Source organism: Phragmites australis, chromosome 17 (genome assembly GCF_958298935.1).
Source record: "Phragmites australis chromosome 17, lpPhrAust1.1, whole genome shotgun sequence".
Taxonomy (NCBI): Eukaryota; Viridiplantae; Streptophyta; class Magnoliopsida; order Poales; family Poaceae; genus Phragmites; species Phragmites australis.
The window spans coordinates 26,827,269-26,850,103 of NC_084937.1; the positions used below are offsets into that span (position 1 = coordinate 26,827,269).

A 22,835-nucleotide genomic window follows, 5' to 3' on the forward strand; every position below is an offset into this window, starting at 1 on the left:
ATGCAATCTGTGTTGGTTGGCAAGGGTTTAGATAGTGCTTTAGAAGAAGATGATCTAGATTTGGGAACCATTTCAACAGATGAGATGATGAAGGTAGATAAGAAAGCATTGTGGTGCTCCATTAGGCTTTTGCAGATAATGTATTGAGGCAAGTTTGTGAGGAGAAGACTATTGTAGCTCTTTGGAAGAAATTGGAAGCTCTCTATTTGGACAAGTCACTCTCAAGTCGTTTCTACCTCATATGAGATTGTTTAGTATGTGTAAGAAAGAAGACACTCCTATCAAGCAATATATTGATGGGTTCAACAAGACGGGGTTTAACTCTCAAAATACATGCTGTTCTATAGACAAGGAACATTAAGCTATTTTGTTATTATGTTCACTTCCAGATACATATGGTAACACTAGAGACAAGATTTTTTATAGTATATATTCTATCTCCATAAATGATACAACTTCTATCCTCTAACCAGCATCTTCATTGCTCAGTTGTCATGCCTGTGGACACCTTCACTAGTTAGTAGAGAGTGGAATCGACTTCCAATGAAGAATTTAGGGCGCCTTATGTGTCTATTGACTTGTCCTTGCAATATCATAATCAGGTTCCTTTTCTCACCACAATTCTTCAGAAGAAGCTCATTTAGGTTCAGCAGGTACTGCACTCCAGACAAGCCATTCTCGTTGTCTTGCAGGGATGGGCACTTGTTCACCCAAAGTTGCTCAAGCTCAGGCATCGCACCTTCCTCGATTTCTATTGTCTCAATCCTCGCTTGCCTATCAATGTCAAGGAACTTGAGCTTTAGGAATTTACCAGCGATGAAATGCAATGAATTCCCTATGTAAGAGTTTTCCCACAGGCCTAGTAAAGTCAGGTTACGCAAGTTTTGAAGGCGCAAGATGTCTTCCTGCTTCAGTTCTGTCCCCAGTAGCTTCACCTTTGCTAAATCATTGAGTGAACTGATCCATTCAGGCAGCCTGCTGACCTTACCGCACAGCCTCAGTGAAACTAGATGTCTAGGTATTGCTGATTCATCCATCATGATAAGAAATTCAAGTGAGTCAGAGCGCATTTCGAGCCGTTGCAACCGACTGAACTCTCCTATCGACTTGCACAACTCATGTCCTTCTTTATTGGTAAGCCCTGTGACCCCTAACCTTCGCAGATTTGTCAAGTTCGTCAGCTTCTTGAGCCTCCCTACCACACCATTACCCTTGCCAAAATTGACCACCCCTAACATGTGCAAGTTCTTTAACTTCTCAATTCCTTCAGGAGCCCTTACACTGAATTGGTCCACGTTGAAAACCTTGCAACACTCACTGCCGTTGCACCATAGGGCTTCTATGTGAGAAAGGCTGGATTTATGGTTGACCTTCAGTGACTCCCCTATCTTAAGAAAATCTTTCGAGAAGTTGACACCAGCAAGAAGATAACACAACTTCTCAAGTTTGGCAATGCCGCAGGGGAGTTGTGTCACCCGTGTGTCTTGGATATCTAATGTCTCCAGGTATCGAAGGTTCTGCAAGGAAGATGGAAGCTTAGAAATATCCGTTCCTCGCAGGCACAAATACCTTAAGTGTTGCAGCTCCCCTATGTGCTTGAGGTCATCATTCTTTAGATTGACTGTGTCCTCCAGGTCCAACACTCGCAACAGCTGCATTTCTGGAGAGATGAGAGATGAAGGGTACTCCCCGAAGATCGTCAACGATCGGATATATGATAAGTTTATGTTTTGCAGCTTTTCATCCCTCCTCTTCCATCTGGATACTACCAGGTGACGTATCTTACTTTGTGGAGCCTCATTGGACTGCTTCTCGATGAGGAATAGTTGGTTCTCCTCGATGGACTTGGACAGGATTATTTGGAGCACCATGCTATGAACCCGACAGCGATCAGCTCTAACTCCAGGGCTGACCTTGGCAGGTTGAATCATGCTTCTGTTAATGAGCTCACTGTAGAAACGCTCTCCTACATCCTCCACGGGCATGTCACGTTTCCTTGTTATGTAGCCTTCCGCCATCCACCGCCTCAGCAAGCGGGTGCGTCTGATCTCATGGTTCTCAGGAAAGATACTGAGGTACAAGAAGATCGACTTCAGGTGATACGGCAAGCCATCATAACTTGAGACAATCACCTTGGGGATGTTGTTTAGGTCAGACTCCAGCTCTGCTCTAAGATGTTCATGAAGATTCCTCCATTCTGTTCCTGTTTTAGGTCTATTGGCGAGGAGACCTCCTATTGTAGATATAGCAAGGGGAAGCCCATGGCATCTCCTCAAGATATGGCTGGCTTGCTCCGCCATGTCTGCCGGCAAAGTGTACTTAGTTGTTTTGTAGACCTACAAATGATGGAAATGTAATAGAGAAATGAATGTCCTGAACAAATAGCATGGATTTGTCACTAATAGAGCAGGCAGTGGCAAGGTGATTCTGAAATGCTTTATACACATATAAAAAATGAGCTGGAATGAGCGAGAGGTAAAAAAGTATTTTACCTCTCGCTCATCTAAAACTGCAAGCACATTAAATTAAAATTGCAGTACTATGTGAGTTGTTTAAAATTGCTGGTCATTAGCAAAGAAAACAACTAAAGGTAATATAAATTCAATCACTTAAAAATTACACACTGCAAGTGAAAGTTGCTAAGGAAGAACGCACCTTCGAACAAAGGAGATCCATGGACTCAGCATCCCCTAGTGGTTTCAGCTCGTAGATAAGCTCGTGTCCCTCCGGCACATGCCCCGCCCTCGCGCAGTGCAGGGCGACGTCCTCCCGGCGCGTCGTCACGATGATACAGCTTCCCTTGTTGTTTTCGAACTGAAAAACTCTCCATATATGCTCCCACTCCTCCCGGTTAAGCAGGTCGTCAACTATGACCCGGTACCGTTTCTCCCGCAGGTGCACCCCGAGGTGCTGGCCATTTGCCACGCCGAGCTCCTTGCTCAGCCGCCGCCTGAACACGTCGGGGTTGTCGAGCGGGTGCGGTACGGTGACCCATGCGCCACAGTCGAACTCATCGAGGAGCTCCGGGTCGTTGTGCACCATCCGCACCAGCGATGATTTCCCCATGCCACCCATCCCCCACACCGACACCACGCGCAGCGCGCCGTTGCTGCGTGGGGAAGGGGGCCTGGCGCTAGGTGGACTCCTTGCTAGTACAAAAAAACTTTCCATGAAGTTAGACAAAAAAATTGATATTAGCCCCCCTAATGATGAACGTGTTGCTACTTGGTCCCTCTCATGGATAATTTCTGGCTCCGCTCCTGAGATCAGCTTCGTCAGCTTAGCCTTCTCGTTGCGCCGGCCGATGATATCGGACTCCTGGAACGCGAGCTCGGCTGAGTGCACATCGTGGTCGGGAAGCACAGCAGCCTGCTCCTCTGCACGGGCCGCGGGGAGGTCGACGATGATGTGGTACCGCAGGTTGCGCTGGTTCAGCTCCTCGACGCTGGCCTTGAGGTCCCGGATCCGGTCGGCGATGCGGTGGCGCTCGGCGAGGGCGCCGGGGCGCCAGGAGCCGGTCCGCGATGACGACGTCCTGGCCGCGTACAGAGCGAAGTCGAGGAGGCAGTCCTCGACGTCGTACGCGAGGTCGCGCACCTGCTTCACCCACGTCCTGACGGTGTCGGTGCGCCCAGCGGCTTCGGGGTGGGCCGAGGCCACCTTGAGTAAGGACTGCATCATCTCCAGCTCGTTGCGGATGAACTCCACCTCCTTCGGCACGCCGATGAGGCGCGCGACCTCGTCGGCGACGGTGGAACCAGCTCTTCTCAGGACTCCGTCCAGCACGGACCTCGCCAAGCTCAAGGCCGTCGCTTCCATCTCTCTCCCCCACGCTCTCTGCCTCCTCTTTCTCTGAAGTTGTCAACGGTTTGCACCACTGGATTAAGCGGGAGGTTTTGCTGTGCTTATATAAAACTTTGGCTGGCACATGCATGCACGTTACTTGGCAGCCCGCGTTGACCTGGCTACTTAATTAATTTGTCCCCGATGGTGCTCGATTAGTGTTCGTCCTTACCTGGTAACACCCGTTGACCTAGCTGCTTCGTCTAGCAAACTTGCGCTTCCAATGGTGCTCAATGATTTGCTTCAAAACTGCATATGGTGATTGGTGAGTGATGCAGGATGGTTGGTAACGTACGGCAGGTATAACAGACAGGTGCTAGTAGGTATGACTACTGAACTTTGTAGATAAATGAGGTGAAATTTCATAGGTCCATTTGTGTACTCTTAATGGGATCCCACTTCCATGAAGGAAAGAAAGCGATATACAATATGCAGATTAAATACCAGCTTTGTCAATTTTCTGATGATGCAGAAGCATCGATGTCATGCGGTGAAGCAGGGTTTGTAACTGAAAATTTCAAATCATTTGGGAACATAAATTAACAGAGTGAAGCTCCAAATATACCGGGGTTAAACGGAGGTTGTTAATGGTTTGCAGTTGCACCATGAAGGCTGATGGTGAGGTTGCTTTGCTCGGCGGGCACATGAACGTTAAACAGAGCAACCGCGTGAAGACGACTTACAATGGTACGGTGCTCAATTTGGAGTTCTCCTTCACTTTAGAAAGAAGACTTGCAAGGTTGTACAGTCATCGTGACTTGGGAGTCTGTGATCGAAGGATCCTAGAAAATTCTTAGCTATAAATGGTGAATGATGATTGATGCAACATGGTGTTGTAACTTACTGTAGGTATCACCGGCCGGCCAGGTGCCGGTAGATATGACTACTGAACTTAAAAAAAAAAAATCATAGATCCATTTGTGTACTCATTTAGTGGGATCCCACTTCCACGAAGAAAAGAAAAGGTGCTAGCTCTTGGAAGAAATGGTATATGGTATGCAGATTCTTTTTCGAGGAACGATACAGTAGGTGCATAGCCGGCTTAAAATGTCATTGATGGATGAGAGTGATTACATCCTGGAGAATACATATGGTATGAAGGTTAAATACAAAGTTGTGTAAACTTTCTAATGAGGCAGAGACATATATCGATGTTCACAATATCGGCAATATATCGGTGTTATCGAAAATATCCATGTCGTTATTTTTTCATAAAATTCACAACTAATATGGCATGTTGTTATTAAAGTATCATCTCAATTACAATTCTATTCAGAATTGAATTTAAAGGCGGTGAAAGCCAATGTAGTATGGATGCAATAATATTTGTTATCATACTTACCAAAAGAAGACATAATATTGTGAAAATATGCATCACAAAACAATCCTCCAACCTGCATCTTCACTGCTGAGTTGTCATGCCCGTGGACACTTTCACTAGTTGGTAGAGAGTGGAATGAACATCCAATGAGGAATTTAGAGCGTTTTATGTGTCTATTGACTTGTCCTTGCAATTTCTCAATCAGGTTCTTTTTATCACCACAATTCTTCAAAAGAAGCTCATTTAGGTTCAGCAGGTATTGCACTCCAGACAAGCTATTCTCATTGTCCCGCAAAGATGGGCACTTGTTCACCCAAAGTTGCTTAAGCCCAGACATCACGCCTTTCTTGATTTTACTGTCTCAACCACCCTTGCCATCAATGTCAAGGAACTTGAGCTTTGGGAATATATAGTTTTTGGTTTTTTGAGACGTGAATTGGAATTCCAAAAGCTTAAATATGGACAATCACCTTAAAAATGTAGAATTACTTGCAAAATGTTCGGTGACAAGGTTAAAGAAACTGAAAATTGATGACGGTTTGTTCACCAATACTATAATGCTTTTGAACAAGGTTGAAGAAAATAAGCAATTAAGACATCGATGACGGTCAGTCTGGCCAATTGAGGATGCAACCACAGCAGGGTGCGAACAACCGTACATCGTCAATGGGAGTGGGGGTGAGTGACCTAATTTTCTTCTTGGATATCAGTGGAACCAGGTACCCATCTTCGAATGGATCTCAAGGGGCCGAGGCACTCAGGGGGAGGGAGAGATTGCCCCCCTCCCACCGGCCTAGTTAGAACATTTCATGAAATTTATGTGACAGACCTATGAGAAAAAAAGGTATGTCAGAATTAAAAATTCAAATACGATCCATATAATACATGGATCTTTTGCAATTCCTACATGGAACTGATGGAATCATATCATATTGATACTGTTATCAAATTAAGAGAAGAAAATTCCTAATCATAATGGAGAAAATGCTTTGGAAATCAGAAGATTTCATCAAGCCTCATCAATTGAGAAATAGATAGGTGAAATTGAAACAAGTATACGATTTATACGTATATGTTCGCCAAGTTGCAAGGGATGAGAAGTTATGGAAAAAGAAACTATTCTGTTGTGTACTATGATTGAGCGATTCCTGTTAACTTGGTTTACCCTAATATATAATGTTTGGTTTTTAAAGTCGTGGATTGGAATTCCAAAAGCTTAAAGATGGACAAGCACCTTTAAATGTAGAATTACTTGCAAGAATGTTCGGTGACAAGGTTGAAGAAACCGAACAAGTTCATGAAATTGATGACAGTTTGTTCACCAATATTGTAATATTTTTTTAACAAGGTTGAAGAAAATAAACAATCAAGACATCGATGATGGTCGGTCTGGGCCATCGAGGATCCATGCACAACATGGTGTGAACAATCGTACATCGTCACCGGGAGTGAGGTGAGTGACCCAATTTTCTTGTTGGATATCAGCGAAACTGGGTATCCATCTCAGAATGGATCTAAAGGGGCAGAGATACTAGGGACGAGGGGGCGATTACCCACCTCCCAACGACCTAGTTAGACCATTTCACGAAATTGATGTGACATACCTATGAGCAAAAAAATTGATATGGCAGAATTAGAAATTCAAATGTGATCCATATACTGCATGGCTCTTTTGCAATTCCTACATGGAGCTGATGGAATCATATCATATTGATTATATTACCAAATTAAGAGAAGAACAGCTCCCAATCATAATGGAGAAAATGCTCAGGAAATCAAAAGATTTCGTCAAGTCTCATCAATTGAGAAACAGATGGGTGAAATTGAAACAATTATATGATTTATATGTATCTGCTGGCCAAGTAGCAAGGGATGAAAAGTGATGGAAAAGGAAACTAAAGTATTATGTTGTGTACTATGATTGAGCGATTCCTATTAACTTAGTTTGCCCTAATATATAATGTTTTGTTTTTAGAGTCGTGGATTGGAATTCTAAAAGCTTAAAGATGGACAACCCACTTCAACTGTAGAATTACTTGCAAGAATGTTCGGTGACAAGGTTGAAGAAACTCCTTCACATTTTGTGCAGGTAAAACAAAGTTTATCCGGTGAATTCATTAGTAAGCATTAAATACAACAGGAGCTGCAAGTGGAAATTGGGAGCAAAATGCGAGCTTAATATATGATTGAGCAAAATTCCACAGAAGCAGAAGCATAGAAAATTTGAAGAAATCCCTAGAACAAAAAATATGGAGAATCCTAGTAGTATAGAATATATCATTTATTCATTTGTGGACTAAATCAGTTCCATCTTTCTTATTTACAATACAATAAATCTCCTAGTTTTGGCAACAAACTTAAGCCACCGGAACCCTGAAGACATTTTTGCATGAGACTTCACTAATCTAAGCTTATGTAAGCTCAGATGCAGCAGCTTAATCTAGTAATGTAGGATTGTTTTGAGATACTATGTTTGGTCCTTACCAGCTAGCATCACTAAAATATTGTCATAAATAATCACGACAAAATTAGAAAACCTGTAATTGGGGTTGCCAAATTGAACGAACCACGTCATGGTTACAGTGCAAAAGAAACTACGTCAGACTAAGCTAAACGAGGAGATCCTTAAAGTTAAGTAATCGGAGCAAGCAAATCAACAAGCATACCGGACTGATCACTAAATCAGAGCAAGCAAATCGACAGTGAAGTCGTCGATGGCCTGCTGCAGAGGCAAATCCAACCGACCAAGCGCAGCGGACAGTTTTGCGGAAGGTGGCCCATGCTTGGGGTTATGGTCCACTTTCACGTTTTCTTGTCTAAAATGATGCATTTTCCCTGACTTTCGCCTCTGTTTTCTTCTTCTCGGCTTTTTGGGCTGCGCCCATTCTGCATCACCCCCAACATGGGTCCTTGTGAACAACGTGTGAAAACAAAACTTCAAAAAAAAAAACATGTGAAAATAAAACAAAAATCTATCAAAACAGAAAATGCAGCATTTGCATTATCACCATTGTTGTGTAGAGTCGGTAGGACCCAAGTACGGTTGGTTTTTTTCGTTTTCTTAGCCCAATAGGGAGCTATGGCCTCTCAAAAGAGAAAAACATAGGGAGCTATGACGAACAACCTTGTGTCCAGGTAAAACAAAACTCATCCGGTGAATTCAATAGAAAGAGTTAAGAAGCCGAAAACAAGGCAACAAAATACAACACATACCGAGCAACCTCGTTCCAGAGATCGCGCTTGAGGTTGCAGATGCTGTTGCGGAACCGGACAATAAATCCTGCAGACTGAGCTTTTTTAGCGTCATTTTTGGACGCCTAGATCATTTCACGAAATTGATGTGGTATATCTATGTGCAAAAAATACTTTCTTTTGCACAGCAGGCGATCCATATGTCTCATATTCAGCGAACGATAAGAGTCTATTTTTGTTGTTTTTCTAAATAGGCCTGCTATTCTTAAAAATAAAAAATATATAAATAAAAAATTCAGATAAATTAGCTCACGCTCCACTGAACGACCGGAGTGGGCCGAGCTCAACGGGCTGTGTAGTCAGAGTGTGTCACTCATGTTTTCTGGCAACACTTATAGCTGGCTGAGCTGCTGCTGCTGCCGCCTGAACAAGCAAAAGAGCCAACGCCCTCCTCATCTGCAGCAGGGAAGAGAAGTGGGGGCCCCACTGTCCACCGAAATGCTCTGCAGCCGGAGCGTTGGTCAAAAATGACATGCTCTCCTCTCCTCTTTTTCCTCGGCTGCTGCTCCCAGCAAGCTCGCCCTCATTCCTTCTCTGTCACATCCCCGTTTCTCACGTAAGTTCAGAGCTGGTTATTACACAGCATGGGTGATGATGGCCTGTTATTTTAGTGAGGGGACCGCGCTCGCCGTGTGTACGCGTGCGTGCGTGCAGTGCAGCGCACACACAGTGTGCATCGAACACGAGGAATCTAAGGAGGTGACACTGGCAGGTGAGGTGAGGGAGGAGGACACTTGCAGACATGCAACCGTGTTCCTGCTCCGTTTTACGGCCTGCATAGACTATTAGTATCTCCTAAGTTGGTCTTTTGCATTGGTCGGCCTGAGAGGCATGATGTCGGCGTTTAGAGGTTAAGCAGGAGTTAAGCATTGATGGCCTTGAACAGTAAAAAAGAAACTACTACTGGATCAGGATATTTTCATTCGGACCAGGTTTATTAAGCTTGCATTTTAATTAATAATGGGATAACGGTATCCTATATTAAGCTTGCATTTTAATTAATAATGGAATAACGGTATCCTACCTCTGCACAATCATATATTTGAATGACTCAATACACTAAACTGAACACTAATTTTGCACCTATTGCATAATACATACATGTTAATCGATGTGACTGATAAGTAACAATACTGACTCCTACATTAGCCATCCTCCATGGAACCAGCTCCAGTTCACAGAGCACCAGCAGTGCAGCACGGAGCCAATGCACCTATCGTTTGTTTCTTCCATGTCACAGAGAAAAAAGAGGCAAGGATCCAAAGCACACATTCCCATCACACCACACAGGCATACACCACTCCATGGCAGGCAGGCACCACTTCCGAGGCCCCTCTCCCCTCCTGCTTTCCCTGCAGTCAGTCACAGCTGTTCAGTTCAGTCGCTTCAGCGTTCACCCTTCTTTCCTCTCCAACCTCACAAGCTTGTAGCTACTAGCAAGAGCTTAGCTCACTTCTCTTCTCTTCTATCTTAGCTCGTGTGTGATCGTCAGCTAGCTCGTGGGGGGCTCCTCGAGGGTTGCCGTCCCCGGCGCACGGCAATGCTAGCGCAGCTGTTGCTCGTGCAGCTCCTCTTGTTCCTCCATTCTTCCGCGTCCTCGGCGGCCCACGACCACCATTACCGGAGCAGGAGGGCGCTGCACGAGCCGCTGTTCCCTCTGGAGAGCACGCCCGGGCTGCCGCCGCCGCCCCCAGCGCCGTTCTTCCCGTTCTTGCCCGGCGCCGCGGCGCCGCCGACACCGACGCCGACGCCGGAGGTTGGTTCTGCCTCCACCTCCGCAGGCGCCGGCGCCAACGCGGGCGATTCGTCAACCTCCTCCTCGCCGCACCCTACGGCGCCGGCCAACATTTCGTCCTTGGCCGCGCTGCCCGTCTCCCACTCCGCGCCGCTCCGGTCCTTCCTCTCTTCCCACCGCCTCCTCACTGTTCTCATCCTGGTCGTCGGCGTCGCCGCGGCCGTGCTCGCCGCGGCGCTCGTGTACCTCCTCGCCTGCCGCGGTCGCCGACACTTCTCCAAGGAAGAACCCTCTGTGCATACAAAGCCCGCCTCGCTTTCACCGGCCATCCCCGTCATCTACGACGGCGATCAGCATGGCCGGGCCTCGACGGCCACCGTTTCCAGCACCAGCTCGCCGGAGCTCAGACCGATGCCGCCTCTACCGCGGCAGTTCCATCAGTCACGGATGAGCTTGCCGTCAAGTTCAAAAATGGTTCTTGATGACGGAACAGGGGGCAAGCAAGCGCCAGAGATTGCTCCACCTCCGCCTCCTCCTCCCCTGCCGCCGCCAATGCCACCCGCGAAAGACAACGGTAGCGCGCAATCAGCGCCTGCACCTCCGGCGCCCCCACCGTCGCTGCCGCGAGCCGGCAACGGCAGCGGCTGGCTGCCTCGGCGGCACTCCGAACACCCTGCGGCCACGGTGATCAGGGCCTCGGCGGGTGCAGTTCACCCGGAGGAATCTCCGGGGCGCTCCCCGTCCGAGAAGGACGCGAGCGCGGACTCGGACACCGCTGCTCGGCCGAAGATGAAGCCACTACACTGGGACAAGGTGAGCGCGAGCTCCGGCCGGCCGACGGTGTGGGACCAGCTCAAGGCAAGCTCGTTCCGGTGAGCCCCGTTCTTGCTTGTTGTCAATACTTTGCATTTGATTTGCTACGATGAACACTTAACTCTGAAACTTAATCTGTTTTGTCTCTCTGCATGACAATAGAGTGAACGAGGAGATGATCGAGACATTGTTCGTCTCAAATTCGACGAGGAGATCATCCAAGAATGGAGTCAAAGGGGCAAATGCCAGTTTGTGCACCCAGGAGAACAAGGTGCTCAACCCGAAGAAATCGCAGAATATCGCGATAATGCTGAGGGCGCTCGATGCTACGAAGGAAGAAGTCTGCAAGGCCCTCTTGGATGGTGAGATGAGATATCCATTTCCTATACATTGTTCTCTTTGTAAACCAGTATTCATAGAATTCTTTCTCTAATCATTCGGCTTCATGAACACTTGTGCTGCCATTGCTGGAAGCAGGGCAGGCAGAGAGCCTTGGAACTGAGCTGTTGGAGATGCTGCAGAAGATGGCGCCTAACAGAGAAGAGGAGATCAAGCTGAAAGAATATAGAGAGGATGCTCTATCTAAGCTTGGCCCAGCCGAAAGCTTCCTGAAGGCAGTGCTCGCTATACCGTTCGCTTTTAAGAGAGTGGAAGCAATGCTCTACATCACCAATTTTGATTCAGAGGTTGACTATCTCAAGACCTCCTTCAAAACTCTTGAGGTACTATTCATGTCCTATCTTGTGCTAGGGAGTTCTTTTTATGGCTTTGAATGAAGTAAAAGTACAGAATTGGGACATGCCCTAACAATGGTTCTGAGTCGAATTTGAGGACTGCTGTTCATTTGTGTAAGGTGTTCTTTCAGAGTATTTGCTATGTTCACTATGATCATGGTACTATGGTTTAGCCCTAACGGGTAAATGGACATCCTGATGACAGTCTTATGAGTAACCAATTAGTGTTTCAGAATTATCTACTATGGGATTTCTCACGAAAATCAAAATATCTCATTTGCCCAAGCCAACAAATGCCTGATCAAAATTCAGCCCATTACGGCTAAACCAGTCCTCTCTTCGTTTGGAAATAAATACCATGAATAAATGTTAACATTCACTGTCATTTCAGGCAGCATGTGAAGAGCTAAGGAGCAGCAGGTTGTTCCACAAGATCTTAGATGCCGTTCTGAAGACCGGTAACCGCATGAACACTGGCACGAACCGTGGGAATGCACGAGCCTTCAAGCTTGACGCACTCCTCAAGTTAGTCGATGTAAAGGGTGCCGATGGCAAGACGACTCTTCTGCACTTTGTCGTCGAAGAAATTATCAAGTCTGAAGGAGCTAACATTCTAGCCGCTGGCCAACCAACCGATCAGGCCAGTGCTCTTGCAGATGATATCCAATGCAAGAAGGTAGGCCTTAAAATTGTCACCAGCCTTGGCGGTGAGCTTAACAACGTCAAGAAGGCGGCAGCAATGGACTCCGATGCGCTGGCCAGCTGCGTTTCCAAACTCTCCTCAGGCGTTAGAAAGATCAGCGAGGTCCTGCAGTTGAACCAGCAGCTCGCTTCCGAAGATAGCTGCAAGAGGTTCCGCGCCTCCATCGGAGAGTTCTTGCAGAAGGCCGAAGCTGAGATCTTTGCAGTGCAAGCTCAGGAGCGCCTTGCCCTCTCCCTTGTCAGGGAGACGACCGAGTTCTTCCATGGTGACTCGGTGAAGGAGGAAGGGCACCCTCTAAGGATCTTCATGGTGGTGCGCGACTTCCTCACTGTTCTTGATCGTGTCTGCAAGGATGTGGGGAAGATGAATGAACGAGTAGCATTCAGCTCCTCACGGCGGCTGGAGAATGCATCTGTTCCTCCAAGGTCTAACACAGTGCAATCCACAAGCTCGGAGGAGAGCTCGTCTTCCTAGCCGTTAGGATGAACCACTGATAGTACCAGTAGTCTGAGCAGGAATCTGTATCTTATTGTCTAGAAGAACAGCAATGCAGGCTCCGACTTAGGACCATAAATATTTTGTACCTGGAGAAGTGTAGAGAAGATAAATGAGTTAGGACCATAAATATGTCCTGCATGATTCAGTATGAGTCCGTTTGGTTACCTGTATGGTCTTAGCCTGGCTCATATTAGGGAGTCAGATCGGGTGTATGCAGTTTTATTTTGTATGTGTTTAGTCTGATTGGACAGAGATTGTGTTTGTTACTCATATAAAGAGATTGTGTTTGTTACTCATATAAAGAGATTGTGTTTATTACTCATATAATTACACGTTGCATGAGGTTGAAATAAAAAAACAAATATTAATATAATATTTATTTTGCATAAATACACTATATATTACTTAATTTATCATATTGAGCTTTAATTCAATTTGAAATGTACTAATATGAGTTAATACTCATTAATTATATGTTAATATCATCATTAGTTGAGCGCATGCATTTATCTCGTGAGTCTGGCTCTGGTGAGAAACGGCTAGCATCTGCGCTTCCATTCAGCCAAGCTGAGAAGTCCTTTTTGCATCCCGTGAGCCAGACCTAGAAGTGCATACAGGTAGCCAAATAGCTACCCCTGCATCCTACGGATCAGACTGGACCATATATATAGACAACCAAACGGACCTATGCTTATCATCATCCTGCCAATGTCCTACCAAAGGTGAAAGTGGCATTGTACATGATTCTGCATGCTGAGAATTACTAGTAGATGAGAGCTTTTGAGGAACTGACCAAGCTGGATCTCATGATAAAAGGTACAAATTATCTGTTACTAGCTTTTGATCAAGCTAGCTTTGAGGGGCTAACTTCTGATGGAATCCGTCCATTCACCCCATTTCACTTTTTTTCACAGAGAATATTTTTCTGCTCATACTTTTGGAGTGCCAACGCTTTATTGCATGCTGAAATGAGGCAATAAACACACTAGCTGAATTGACAAGGAAAGAAACATGTAACCAGTTGCTTTACCGACAAGACCGTTTGACAAAGCGATGATGCAAAAAGCAATTGAAAAAAAACATGGGAACTGCAATTACACACTCAAGGGAAATAAAAAATAACATGAAGGAAGTGCTTTCACAAAAGCATATTTTGTGTCTCGAGGAGTATGTTATTATACACTCCAATGGTCTCTAAAAAAGAAATGTGTAATAGCACCATGGAGCTAAAACTATGCCGTTCTATTGCCGGCGTGTTGCTTATCTGCTGATTGCTGCTATTCAAATCATCGCTACATCTCCCATTAATTTGTACGACAAGTGAAATTAAGTACCATATTTGGCTGAAACAATTGGTTCTGCAGATGGACTAGTTAAATAAACCCTCCGCATCCATGCGCTCTAATATGCGCCGTGCCTCTTCTTCAGTAGAGGGAACAACATTGCGAATCTTCAACCCATTCTTCAACACATCACTACTAACCGTGAAGGTGAAATGAAACGTGTTGGAGACCTGTTTGACAAACAAAAACATTAGTAAACCAGTACACTTACAGAATGAATTCAAGAGGAGAAGAGCTTGAGGTATAGCTGATGGCTGATGCAATCAAAACAGTCTAGCATCAACAATGTACATTGTGTGTGATATTGAGATTACCTCGCTTTTCCGGATCTCAGGCCTTGTTACATGAGCAACAACTTCAACATTGACTAGGGGCTGCTCTGGATTGCCAAGCTGAGTATACAAGACACATGATTTGAATCGAAGAAAGTCTCCTACATCCACCTGTGCAAGCACAACAATGACATGTTTATACCTATTGCACTGTTAGCTTTTAAAAAAAACTTTCATTTTAATTTGAGGTTACTATCGATTTACATAAGAAAATATGGTACAGTACTTCATAAACTATAGAACTGGTGGCTCAGTTAACTCATTAGCTAGGGTTTGAATTACTCAGAATGCCCAAAAAGAATATGCTAGTCACTTACTGGTTTTAAGAAGTCAACATGATCGACTTCAAGAAAACAAGGTCTCTGTCCAACAAAGGCATATGCAGTTGAGAAGGCAAGCTCAAATGCTCGGTGCATCAAAAAACCTCCAAATATCCGTCCATGCAAGTTACGTTGCTGAGGTTGGCAGATAAGAGAGTTCTCCAGGCGGGTATCCCTCAGCAGGATGCTGTCTCTATCAGCCAAAGCAGGCAAATCAGAGAAAACACGGCCCTCTGCGAGTAACACATTCAGCCTCTCAGCCTCAGCACAAAGCTTATGTATCCCATTTTCAAGCCCTCCCTTCTGTTCTTCTCTCTTCCTTTTCCTCGTCTTATCATGTGCTTCTCTTTCTCCAAATAGCTGTTTCTCCCTCTCAGTTTCCGGTGAAAGGCGGTTCACTGGAGCAGATTTTCCAGTCATAGAATCACGTGCAACAAATGTGAAGTTAGCTGTCAGTGCAATTGGATCAGACTGAATATCACCATCTGTTGCAAGATAACCACATTTAAGATAAGTCAGTTAGAAGAAGGCAGAAACTGAAAATCTATCATATCCATTAGTGTTCGAATCAATATGTTGAGTGGTAATATTCTAGCAAAAATACCTTGATCAACCTGAGTCACTTCAATCTGTATATCAATTGAAGAGCGGCCAACGTAAGTAACAGCACCAGCTATCTTTAAATCAGTGTCCACACGGATTGGCTTTTTTAGCACCATTTTATCCACAGAAGCAGTCACAACCAAAAGAGGTCTTGTTGTGCTATCTTCATCGGAACAGTGCTGCATGTCAATCAAGTTTTGTCACAAAAAAAAAATCCATACAAACTGTGGAGAAGAGTCTACCAAAGAGCATGACAAACTGAAAGTAAAAGGAATGAAAAATTGTACATATATCACCCATAGTTATCAGTATGTAGCATATTCAACTGAAAAATCTGAAATGAATGGTAACCAAACCACTTGACTAGACAGCATCAGTGAGCTAGCTATGGAAATGGAACATGTGAACAGTGCAACGTTTGCAGCTTCCACTACCACACTAGCAACATTGATTCACTACCACAACTTGCTGACACAAAGACCACATTCACAGGAGTCATATTTCACTATTTTAGTAGCTAGTAACTAAACAGTTTGCAAGCTTCAGTAGAATCATATCCATCAAACCAACATTTCCATGAGCACAAAGCAACCATAAATATCCAAAACTTTGGCTGCAACTCACGGAGGTTTTAGGGTCCTGTTGTTCAGTTGATAAATGGTAACCAGCTTCATTTTCATCGTTAAGAGACATAATTCTATCACTTCTCCAATGTCCAAAAAGATTTGGTCACCACAATCACAACTAAACATGAGCTATTGTTACTGCCTTGCCTCAGAAAGTGACTATCACAATTACAAGGAAATTGTTTTATTGCACAGTATCCATGTACATTTTCAAGATTTTGACTGATGCATGCGTGTACTTCAAAATTGCGCAATTTACAGCTGTGCTCTCCGGGATATACGCATGGTTGTATGATTTAACTCGTCAAGTCATGGAGCCAGGTGGTAGAGTCTAATTCATCTGATAATGTAAGTAAAGACTGCAAAATTTTAAGCACACACTGGAAAATTGGAAACGACTAAAAATCAGGATATTTGCAGCGGCATTACAATTCTCTCTCCCGCTGATTGACACCTAGCATAGAAAAAAGCATCGCAATACCTTGACGGCGATGGTGCCAGCGAGGGCATCGAGGTCCTCGAGCAGCTTCCCGATGCGCACCTCGTTCCAGGGGTCCCTGTACTGCTCCCGAAGGATGTCGTCGGTGGCGAACTTGTACACGATGATGGTCCGGCTCTGCGCGGGCGTCTTGGTGAGCAGCTCCGTCTGCGGTCTCTGCTCCTCACCGGGGGCGCCGGCGTCCATCATCCGCTCGAAGATGCTGGACCGCGCCTCCCACAGGGCGTTGGTCACCGGCGAGTGGTACATCCCGGGCCACAGGCTCAGCGGCTTCCGCGCCGACCTCCCCGCGTCGATCGCACCTCCTCCACCTGCGCCCCCTCCTCCTTCTCGGCCCCCGAGGTGGGAGACCACCTTGATCGGGGAGTCCATGGTAGCCGGCGGTTCTTGGCCCGGATCTCCCGAGGCGGTCGACGAGGCGGTTCTTGACTGGGACTGGGGGATTCTTGCGGATGGTTCGAGGCCCAGGGAGAGGGGTCTCCGGATTTGTGATGTGGAGCGGTGGAGGAGGGTTCTAGAGAGCAGCGACGTCGCCGCCAGCCGCGTCGTCATGGGCACTTTGCCGCGGATGAGGGGGCTCCGGCGGTCCGGCCATGTGGGAGGGTAGAAGAGGAGCAGGTGGGCCACGGCTTCCTCGCTGCCTCGGCTTGACTGCCGTTGGATATTCTGTGTCCGTTCGATTGAGATGGTTGGAACGGGCTCAGCCGTCGGATCGCCTGTATGGCTGGGTGGCGTCGGAAAGGCCTCTAATGCACGGCCCATATAAGTGCTTCCATGAGCACAGCCCACGAGCTCGCGAAGGTCTGGCCCATCATGGCTGCCAAACGAGGCGTTGGGCTGAGATCGGCCAGCAACTGCTATCACATCTTCAAGGACATTCTCGACTCATGAAAGGGAAAAATAATCTACGAAAACAGTCCTGTCAAAAGAAAAAAAAAATGAAAAAGTGAGACATTTTTGTTGTGACTGGACAATGTAACTTCATTTGTTGTACCGGGTTGATAAGTCTAAAGAAGAAAGCTTTCTCTAAAAAAATCTAAAGAAGAAAGAAAAAAACGATGCAATGCATGCATCCAACATCATCAAGTCAAGGTAGGTGCGTGGCAGTGGATGCGTTTTTTTTACACGTGCCCCTACACATTGCACTGAGATTGTGTACGGTAAAGAGAGAGATTTTTATCAGATTTCTGCAGTGCACAAATCTCAGTACACAGATTCATTGGGTATGAGCGCAAGAGCACATGAGCTTAAGGACAGAATTTGCATCCCGGCAGTGTGTTAGGCATATGCTTAAAGAGAGAATATACAAGTATGCTTAGACAGACGCTTAAAGAGAGAATAACAAAGTATTTGTATAAGAGCCTTAACCTCCAATGAAAGTCGCTAATTTTTTGGCTAATCTCTAAGCTTAAAACTGTTAGTTTACACGCTGAAACTGCTCTAAGCGTGGAGGCATTCATGAGCAACGAACGCGAACACAATCGCTCACGCGAAGCTCCACGTAGAAATTGTTAGTTTACACGCAGAAACTGCTCTAAGCGTGGACACATTCATGAGCAACGATGCGAACACAAGTCGCTCACGCGAAGCTCACGTAGACGTGCAAAACTAGCAACCTCCCGTGAACGCCTGGCCACATGTCTGGACCGGCACGTCAGGCCACAACACACCTGGAAGCCGAGCTCCCTGCCTCTTCCGTATCGTTCACTCCAACCTCCAACCCAAGCGGCAGAGAAACACACCTGCGGACTTGCCCGGCACCATCAGACTGAGCAGGCTACGTCCGTCCAAGGCCCGGAAAGCAACCGCGGCGCGGAGGAAAATCAAATCTCCGGCTTATCGTCCGATGGCGACCGGTTGTCCGGCTCGCTTGGAATATATTCCACGGCCAATCAATCCAAGGCCGTACGTGCATCAGCGTCGTAGGCAGACGGACATCTTTTTTTTTCTTTTTCTTTTTTTGAGGAGGAGGAGGAGTGGAAATCTATTCCTCTGCACGGCGGCGCTACAGTGCTACTCAGTCACTTCGAAGACGCAGCTAGCTTGTAGACGCCCATGGGTTCTCACCTCGGCGAGGGCGTGCTGGAAGCTGGCGGTGGCGACGGCGGCGGAAGCCACGTGCTCCTCCTGCCGTACCCGAGCCAGGGCCATATCCACCCCATGCTCCAGTTCGGCAAGCGCCTGGCGTTCCACGGCCTGCGCCCCACGCTCGCGGTCACCCGCTTCATCCTCGCCACCTGCGCGCCCGACGCCGCCGCGCTGGGTAGCGCGGTCCGCGTCGCGGCCATCTCCGACGGCTTCGACCGCGGCGGCTTCGGCGAGTGCAGCGACGTCACTGCCTACCTCGCCCGGCTCGAGGCCGCGGGGTCGGAGACGCTGTCCGAGCTCCTCCGGGACGAGGCCGCGCGGGGCCGCCCCGTCCGGGCGGTGGTCTACGACGCGTTCCTGCCGTGGGCGCAGGGCGTGGCCCGGCGGCACGGCGCCGCGGCAGCCGCGTTCTTCACGCAGCCGTGCGCCGTGAACGTGGCGTACGGGCACGTGTGGTGCAACCGGGTACGCGTGCCGGTAGAGGCGGGCACCGCGGAGGTCTGGCTGCCCGGGCTGCCGGCGCTCGAGCCAGAGGGCTTGCCGTGGTTCCTCAGGGTCGGGCCCGGCCCGTACCCGGCCTACTTCGAGATGGTCATGAGCCAGTTCCAGGGGCTGGAGCAAGCCGACGATGTGCTTGTCAACTCGTTCTACGAGCTGGAGTCTGAGGTGAGCTGCATGCTTGTTCGTCCCTGACTCCCTGTCGCGCTGCATCTGTCGTACGTAGTCGATCACGGATGCTTCCAAACTCCTATTGTAGGTGTGTTTTGAGTGGTAGCTCTATTGAGATCTCAAACTCCTATTGAGATCTCACGAACTTTACTTACACGTATTGGAATCAAATTCATCGATATTTTTGCACACCACACACACTTGTATCTTATCGTCAGGATCTCTTATGAATTAAATATTCATGATTTTTTTCTTGGTGATCATGGAAACATATCCTATGGAATCCAAGTTTTTAATTGGATATACATAATACATGGATATGTCAACTAGGCCTTTCTTGAAAGCTCAGGCATTTGGAAGATCGTAGCTAGGGCGGAGATCTAGGCGCTTATGTCAGCATTCTCTCAAAAAATCAAAAATGAAAAACTCTAAACGCCCGCGCGATATGCATGGAAGAAAATTATATGGGACCCTCTACAGAAAGGTCTCCGTGAGATCCTGATACACGCTGTTCGTTCTGGATCCAACGGTCTGATTGAATACATATGAGAGAAATAGAGGACACGTGTCACATGAAGATGAGAATCTTTCTGTGGAAATCAATCTTATATAATTTTCTTTCGATATGTATGGCCACATGCAGGAGGCGGCGTACATGGAGTCGGCGTGGCGCGCCAAGACGATCGGGCCGACGGTGCCGGCCTCCTACCTCGGCGACGATCGCCTCCCGTCCGACACCAGGTACGGCTTCCACCTCTACGAGCTGACCACCGCGCCGTGCATCGCCTGGCTGGACACCCACCCTCCGCGCTCCGTGGTGTACGCCTCCTTCGGCAGCCTCTCCGACCTCGACCCCGCGGAGATGCGCGAGGTCGCGCACGGCCTCCTCGACGCCAGACGGCCATTCCTCTGGGTTGTCCGGTCGTCGGAGTCCCACAAGCTGCCCGCCGGCTACGAGGAGGCCTGCGGCCAGCGCGGACTGGTGGTGTCGTGGTGCCCGCAGCTGGAGGTGCTGGCGCACCGTGCCGTGGGGTGCTTCCTGACGCACTGCGGGTGGAACTCGACGGTGGAGGCGCTGGTGACCGGCGTGCCGATGGTGGCCGTGCCGCAGTGGACGGACCAGCCGATGAACGCCAAATACGTGGAGGCCGTATGGCGGGCGGGCGTGCGGGTGCGGCCGGCCGCCGAGGACGGGCTCGTACGGAGTGGGGAGGTAGTGAGGGGAATCCACGAGGTGATGGACGGCGAGAAGAGCGACTGGTACAGGAGGAACGGCGCCGTGTGGATGGAGAAGGCCAGGGCGGCGAGCAGGGAGGGCGGCAGCTCGGACAGGAACATCGCCGAGTTCGTGGCCAAGTACGTACGCCTCCAGCGCAAAGTGAAATGATGGAACTAATAAAGGTAGCATGCACAAATTTGTTGCACGAACAACGATGCTTTGCGGTGCATAGCAAATTTGTATATTGATCATGAATGGATTCACGAGCTAGCTATCGTATATGCACCGGTCGGCAAAGTATTTTTCTCCCTTGAAACGGATGCCTCCCTAAGAGCTAGCTATCGTATATGCATCTGGCATGCATAAGGACGGCAAGTGATGTAAGGGATAGCAAATGTAAGCAACCCACGTCGACAAGCAACTCTCGTGTCTATGGACACAGCATTCGTAACATACCAATGTGACCGAGCGTGTTTATACCAACTCGATTAGCTGGCTATTCATGACATTAATTATGTTTGTTTTTTGACCCACCTCTGTGACACATTTTAAGTGGCGGGCAGATGTTGAATATCAACTCTAGAATATGAACCTAAATGTTGACTCCATTCTAATTTAATTATGACTAGTAAGGGGTACATAAGTTGGAACGGTTTTTTTTTTAAGGACGGTACCAATGATGTCAATATTAATATAGAAGAAAAGAGTTAGTCTCGTTTTTTTAGGAATCTAGGTCTAAAATCCTTAACAACTAGTCAGTTCATTCAGGACCAATCGATAAAAACCCGACGACATGAGCGTCACAACAAAGAATAGGCAAATAGCACAACACCCCGGAAATGGAGTCCGTCAATGGGTCATCGTTGTCAAGCTCGTCGCACGCAGCGACGAAGCAGCTCCGACTTCCCAAAACGAACCTCAACCTCTGCTTAGATGTCTTCGTGTCCTATCTATGGACACCACGTGTCATCGTTGCAAAGCTCGCCGGACGCCCCTGTGAGGAACGGTGACGTCCTAAGAGTGAGATGAATCAGGACACTTATAAACCTAAAACAAATTGGCTCCAAAAACTTCATAAGATAAACTTATATCAATTTCTATCTAAATGTGCTCTAGATTTATCTAGTGTGTCTACTCTACCGTTCAAGAGGATTGCAACCTACTCTAGTAGATAAATTGTAAGTATGTAAATGTGAAAACGTGAATAAGGTAGACAGACAAACTCGGCATAAGAAATTTTTATCTCGTGGTATCGTTGTCATAAATATTACTCCCAGTCCACTTTAGAACTCCATAAAGGATATGCTCTCAATCACTAAGTCTCTTCCGGTCATGATTCTTGCACTACCAAGTCACCAAGATAAGATCTCAAGCACGATGAGCCACCAAACCACCTAGGTAAGATCTCACAACTAGCCTCTCTTCTGATCACTTGCCGTTGTGATCACTTTAGAGCTTGAGCCACCAAGGCAAGGGTCTCCGTGTCCCTGTACACGTGTCTTGCCACCGCTCCACACCAACTCGGAGGGTCAACAAGCTTGGGTCACCAAGGCTCTAGATGTCGGTAAGTCCTCAAGACTCTAAGGTACCGACGTAACACTCGATACAAGTTAGGATCACTCCTTGATCCCTTCTTCAAGCTGCAGCACCTAGCTAAAGTGCACATAAGGAAGTACCCATGTCAATCTTTTCCAATTGAGCCTCGACCGTTTGAACATGCACCTATAGGTGCAGAGGTCCACCAGGACTATTCCCGAAGCACCCTAGTTACGCCTAGAGGTATGAAGGTACATAGAACTACTCTCCGAGCAAACTAGATACCTCTATAAGCCTATTACATCCACAACACCTTTACGACATTACCTCTACTAATCCGGGCTCTGAATACCTTCACCGGAGCATCATAACATGCACCATATGAAATAACAAACATTCCATAATGCTCAACAATAAAACAAGATGCTTATGATGCTTAATGATGCATGATTAGTCTTAATGATATGATTAAGGCATTTAAAATTACTTCAAATAAAATTTTTGACAACTTCAAAGTTGTAGATCTCGTCAAAATCTATAAATTTTATATAATGTTTGTCCCCATCTCACTCTGTTTGAAAAAGTTATAAATTTCTGAACCGTGACGATTATTTGGGCACCAAAATAACTTTCTGTGTACTATTTGGTAAAACGGCCATAACTTTTGCATATGGAGTTCGATTTTGACTATTGATCTCTAC

At 47.0% G+C, this 22,835-nt stretch overlaps 4 protein-coding genes across 4 annotated transcripts; 2 read left to right on the top strand and 2 right to left on the bottom strand.

Moving 5' to 3' along the window:
• Positions 1-304: 304 nt before the first annotated feature.
• LOC133896673 (disease resistance protein RPM1-like) lies at positions 305-3,862 on the bottom strand. Its single transcript, XM_062337270.1, has 2 exons — positions 2,656-3,862; positions 305-2,336 (listed from the first exon to the last, which is right to left on the bottom strand). The coding sequence occupies exons 1-2, from the start codon at positions 3,817-3,819 to the stop codon at positions 486-488; spliced, it is 3,015 nt and encodes a 1,004-aa protein (XP_062193254.1). The 5' UTR covers positions 3,820-3,862; the 3' UTR covers positions 305-485.
• Positions 3,863-9,592: 5,730 nt separating this feature from the next.
• LOC133897457 (formin-like protein 15) lies at positions 9,593-13,096 on the top strand. The gene is made up of 4 exons (XM_062338190.1): positions 9,593-11,023; positions 11,127-11,326; positions 11,442-11,686; positions 12,090-13,096. Exons 1-4 carry the CDS (start codon positions 9,957-9,959, stop codon positions 12,873-12,875), a joined length of 2,298 nt encoding a protein of 765 aa, XP_062194174.1. The 5' UTR covers positions 9,593-9,956; the 3' UTR covers positions 12,876-13,096.
• An 872-nt stretch (positions 13,097-13,968) lies between these two features.
• LOC133897458 (acyl-coenzyme A thioesterase 2, chloroplastic) lies at positions 13,969-17,232 on the bottom strand. The gene is made up of 5 exons (XM_062338191.1): positions 16,605-17,232; positions 15,499-15,676; positions 14,892-15,379; positions 14,557-14,685; positions 13,969-14,412 (listed from the first exon to the last, which is right to left on the bottom strand). Exons 1-5 carry the CDS (start codon positions 17,172-17,174, stop codon positions 14,269-14,271), a joined length of 1,509 nt encoding a protein of 502 aa, XP_062194175.1. The 5' UTR covers positions 17,175-17,232; the 3' UTR covers positions 13,969-14,268.
• A 1,295-nt stretch (positions 17,233-18,527) lies between these two features.
• LOC133897459 (UDP-glucosyltransferase UGT13248-like) lies at positions 18,528-20,877 on the top strand. The gene is made up of 2 exons (XM_062338192.1): positions 18,528-19,376; positions 20,023-20,877. Exons 1-2 carry the CDS (start codon positions 18,678-18,680, stop codon positions 20,764-20,766), a joined length of 1,443 nt encoding a protein of 480 aa, XP_062194176.1. The 5' UTR covers positions 18,528-18,677; the 3' UTR covers positions 20,767-20,877.
• The last annotated feature ends 1,958 nt before the right edge of the window (positions 20,878-22,835 follow it).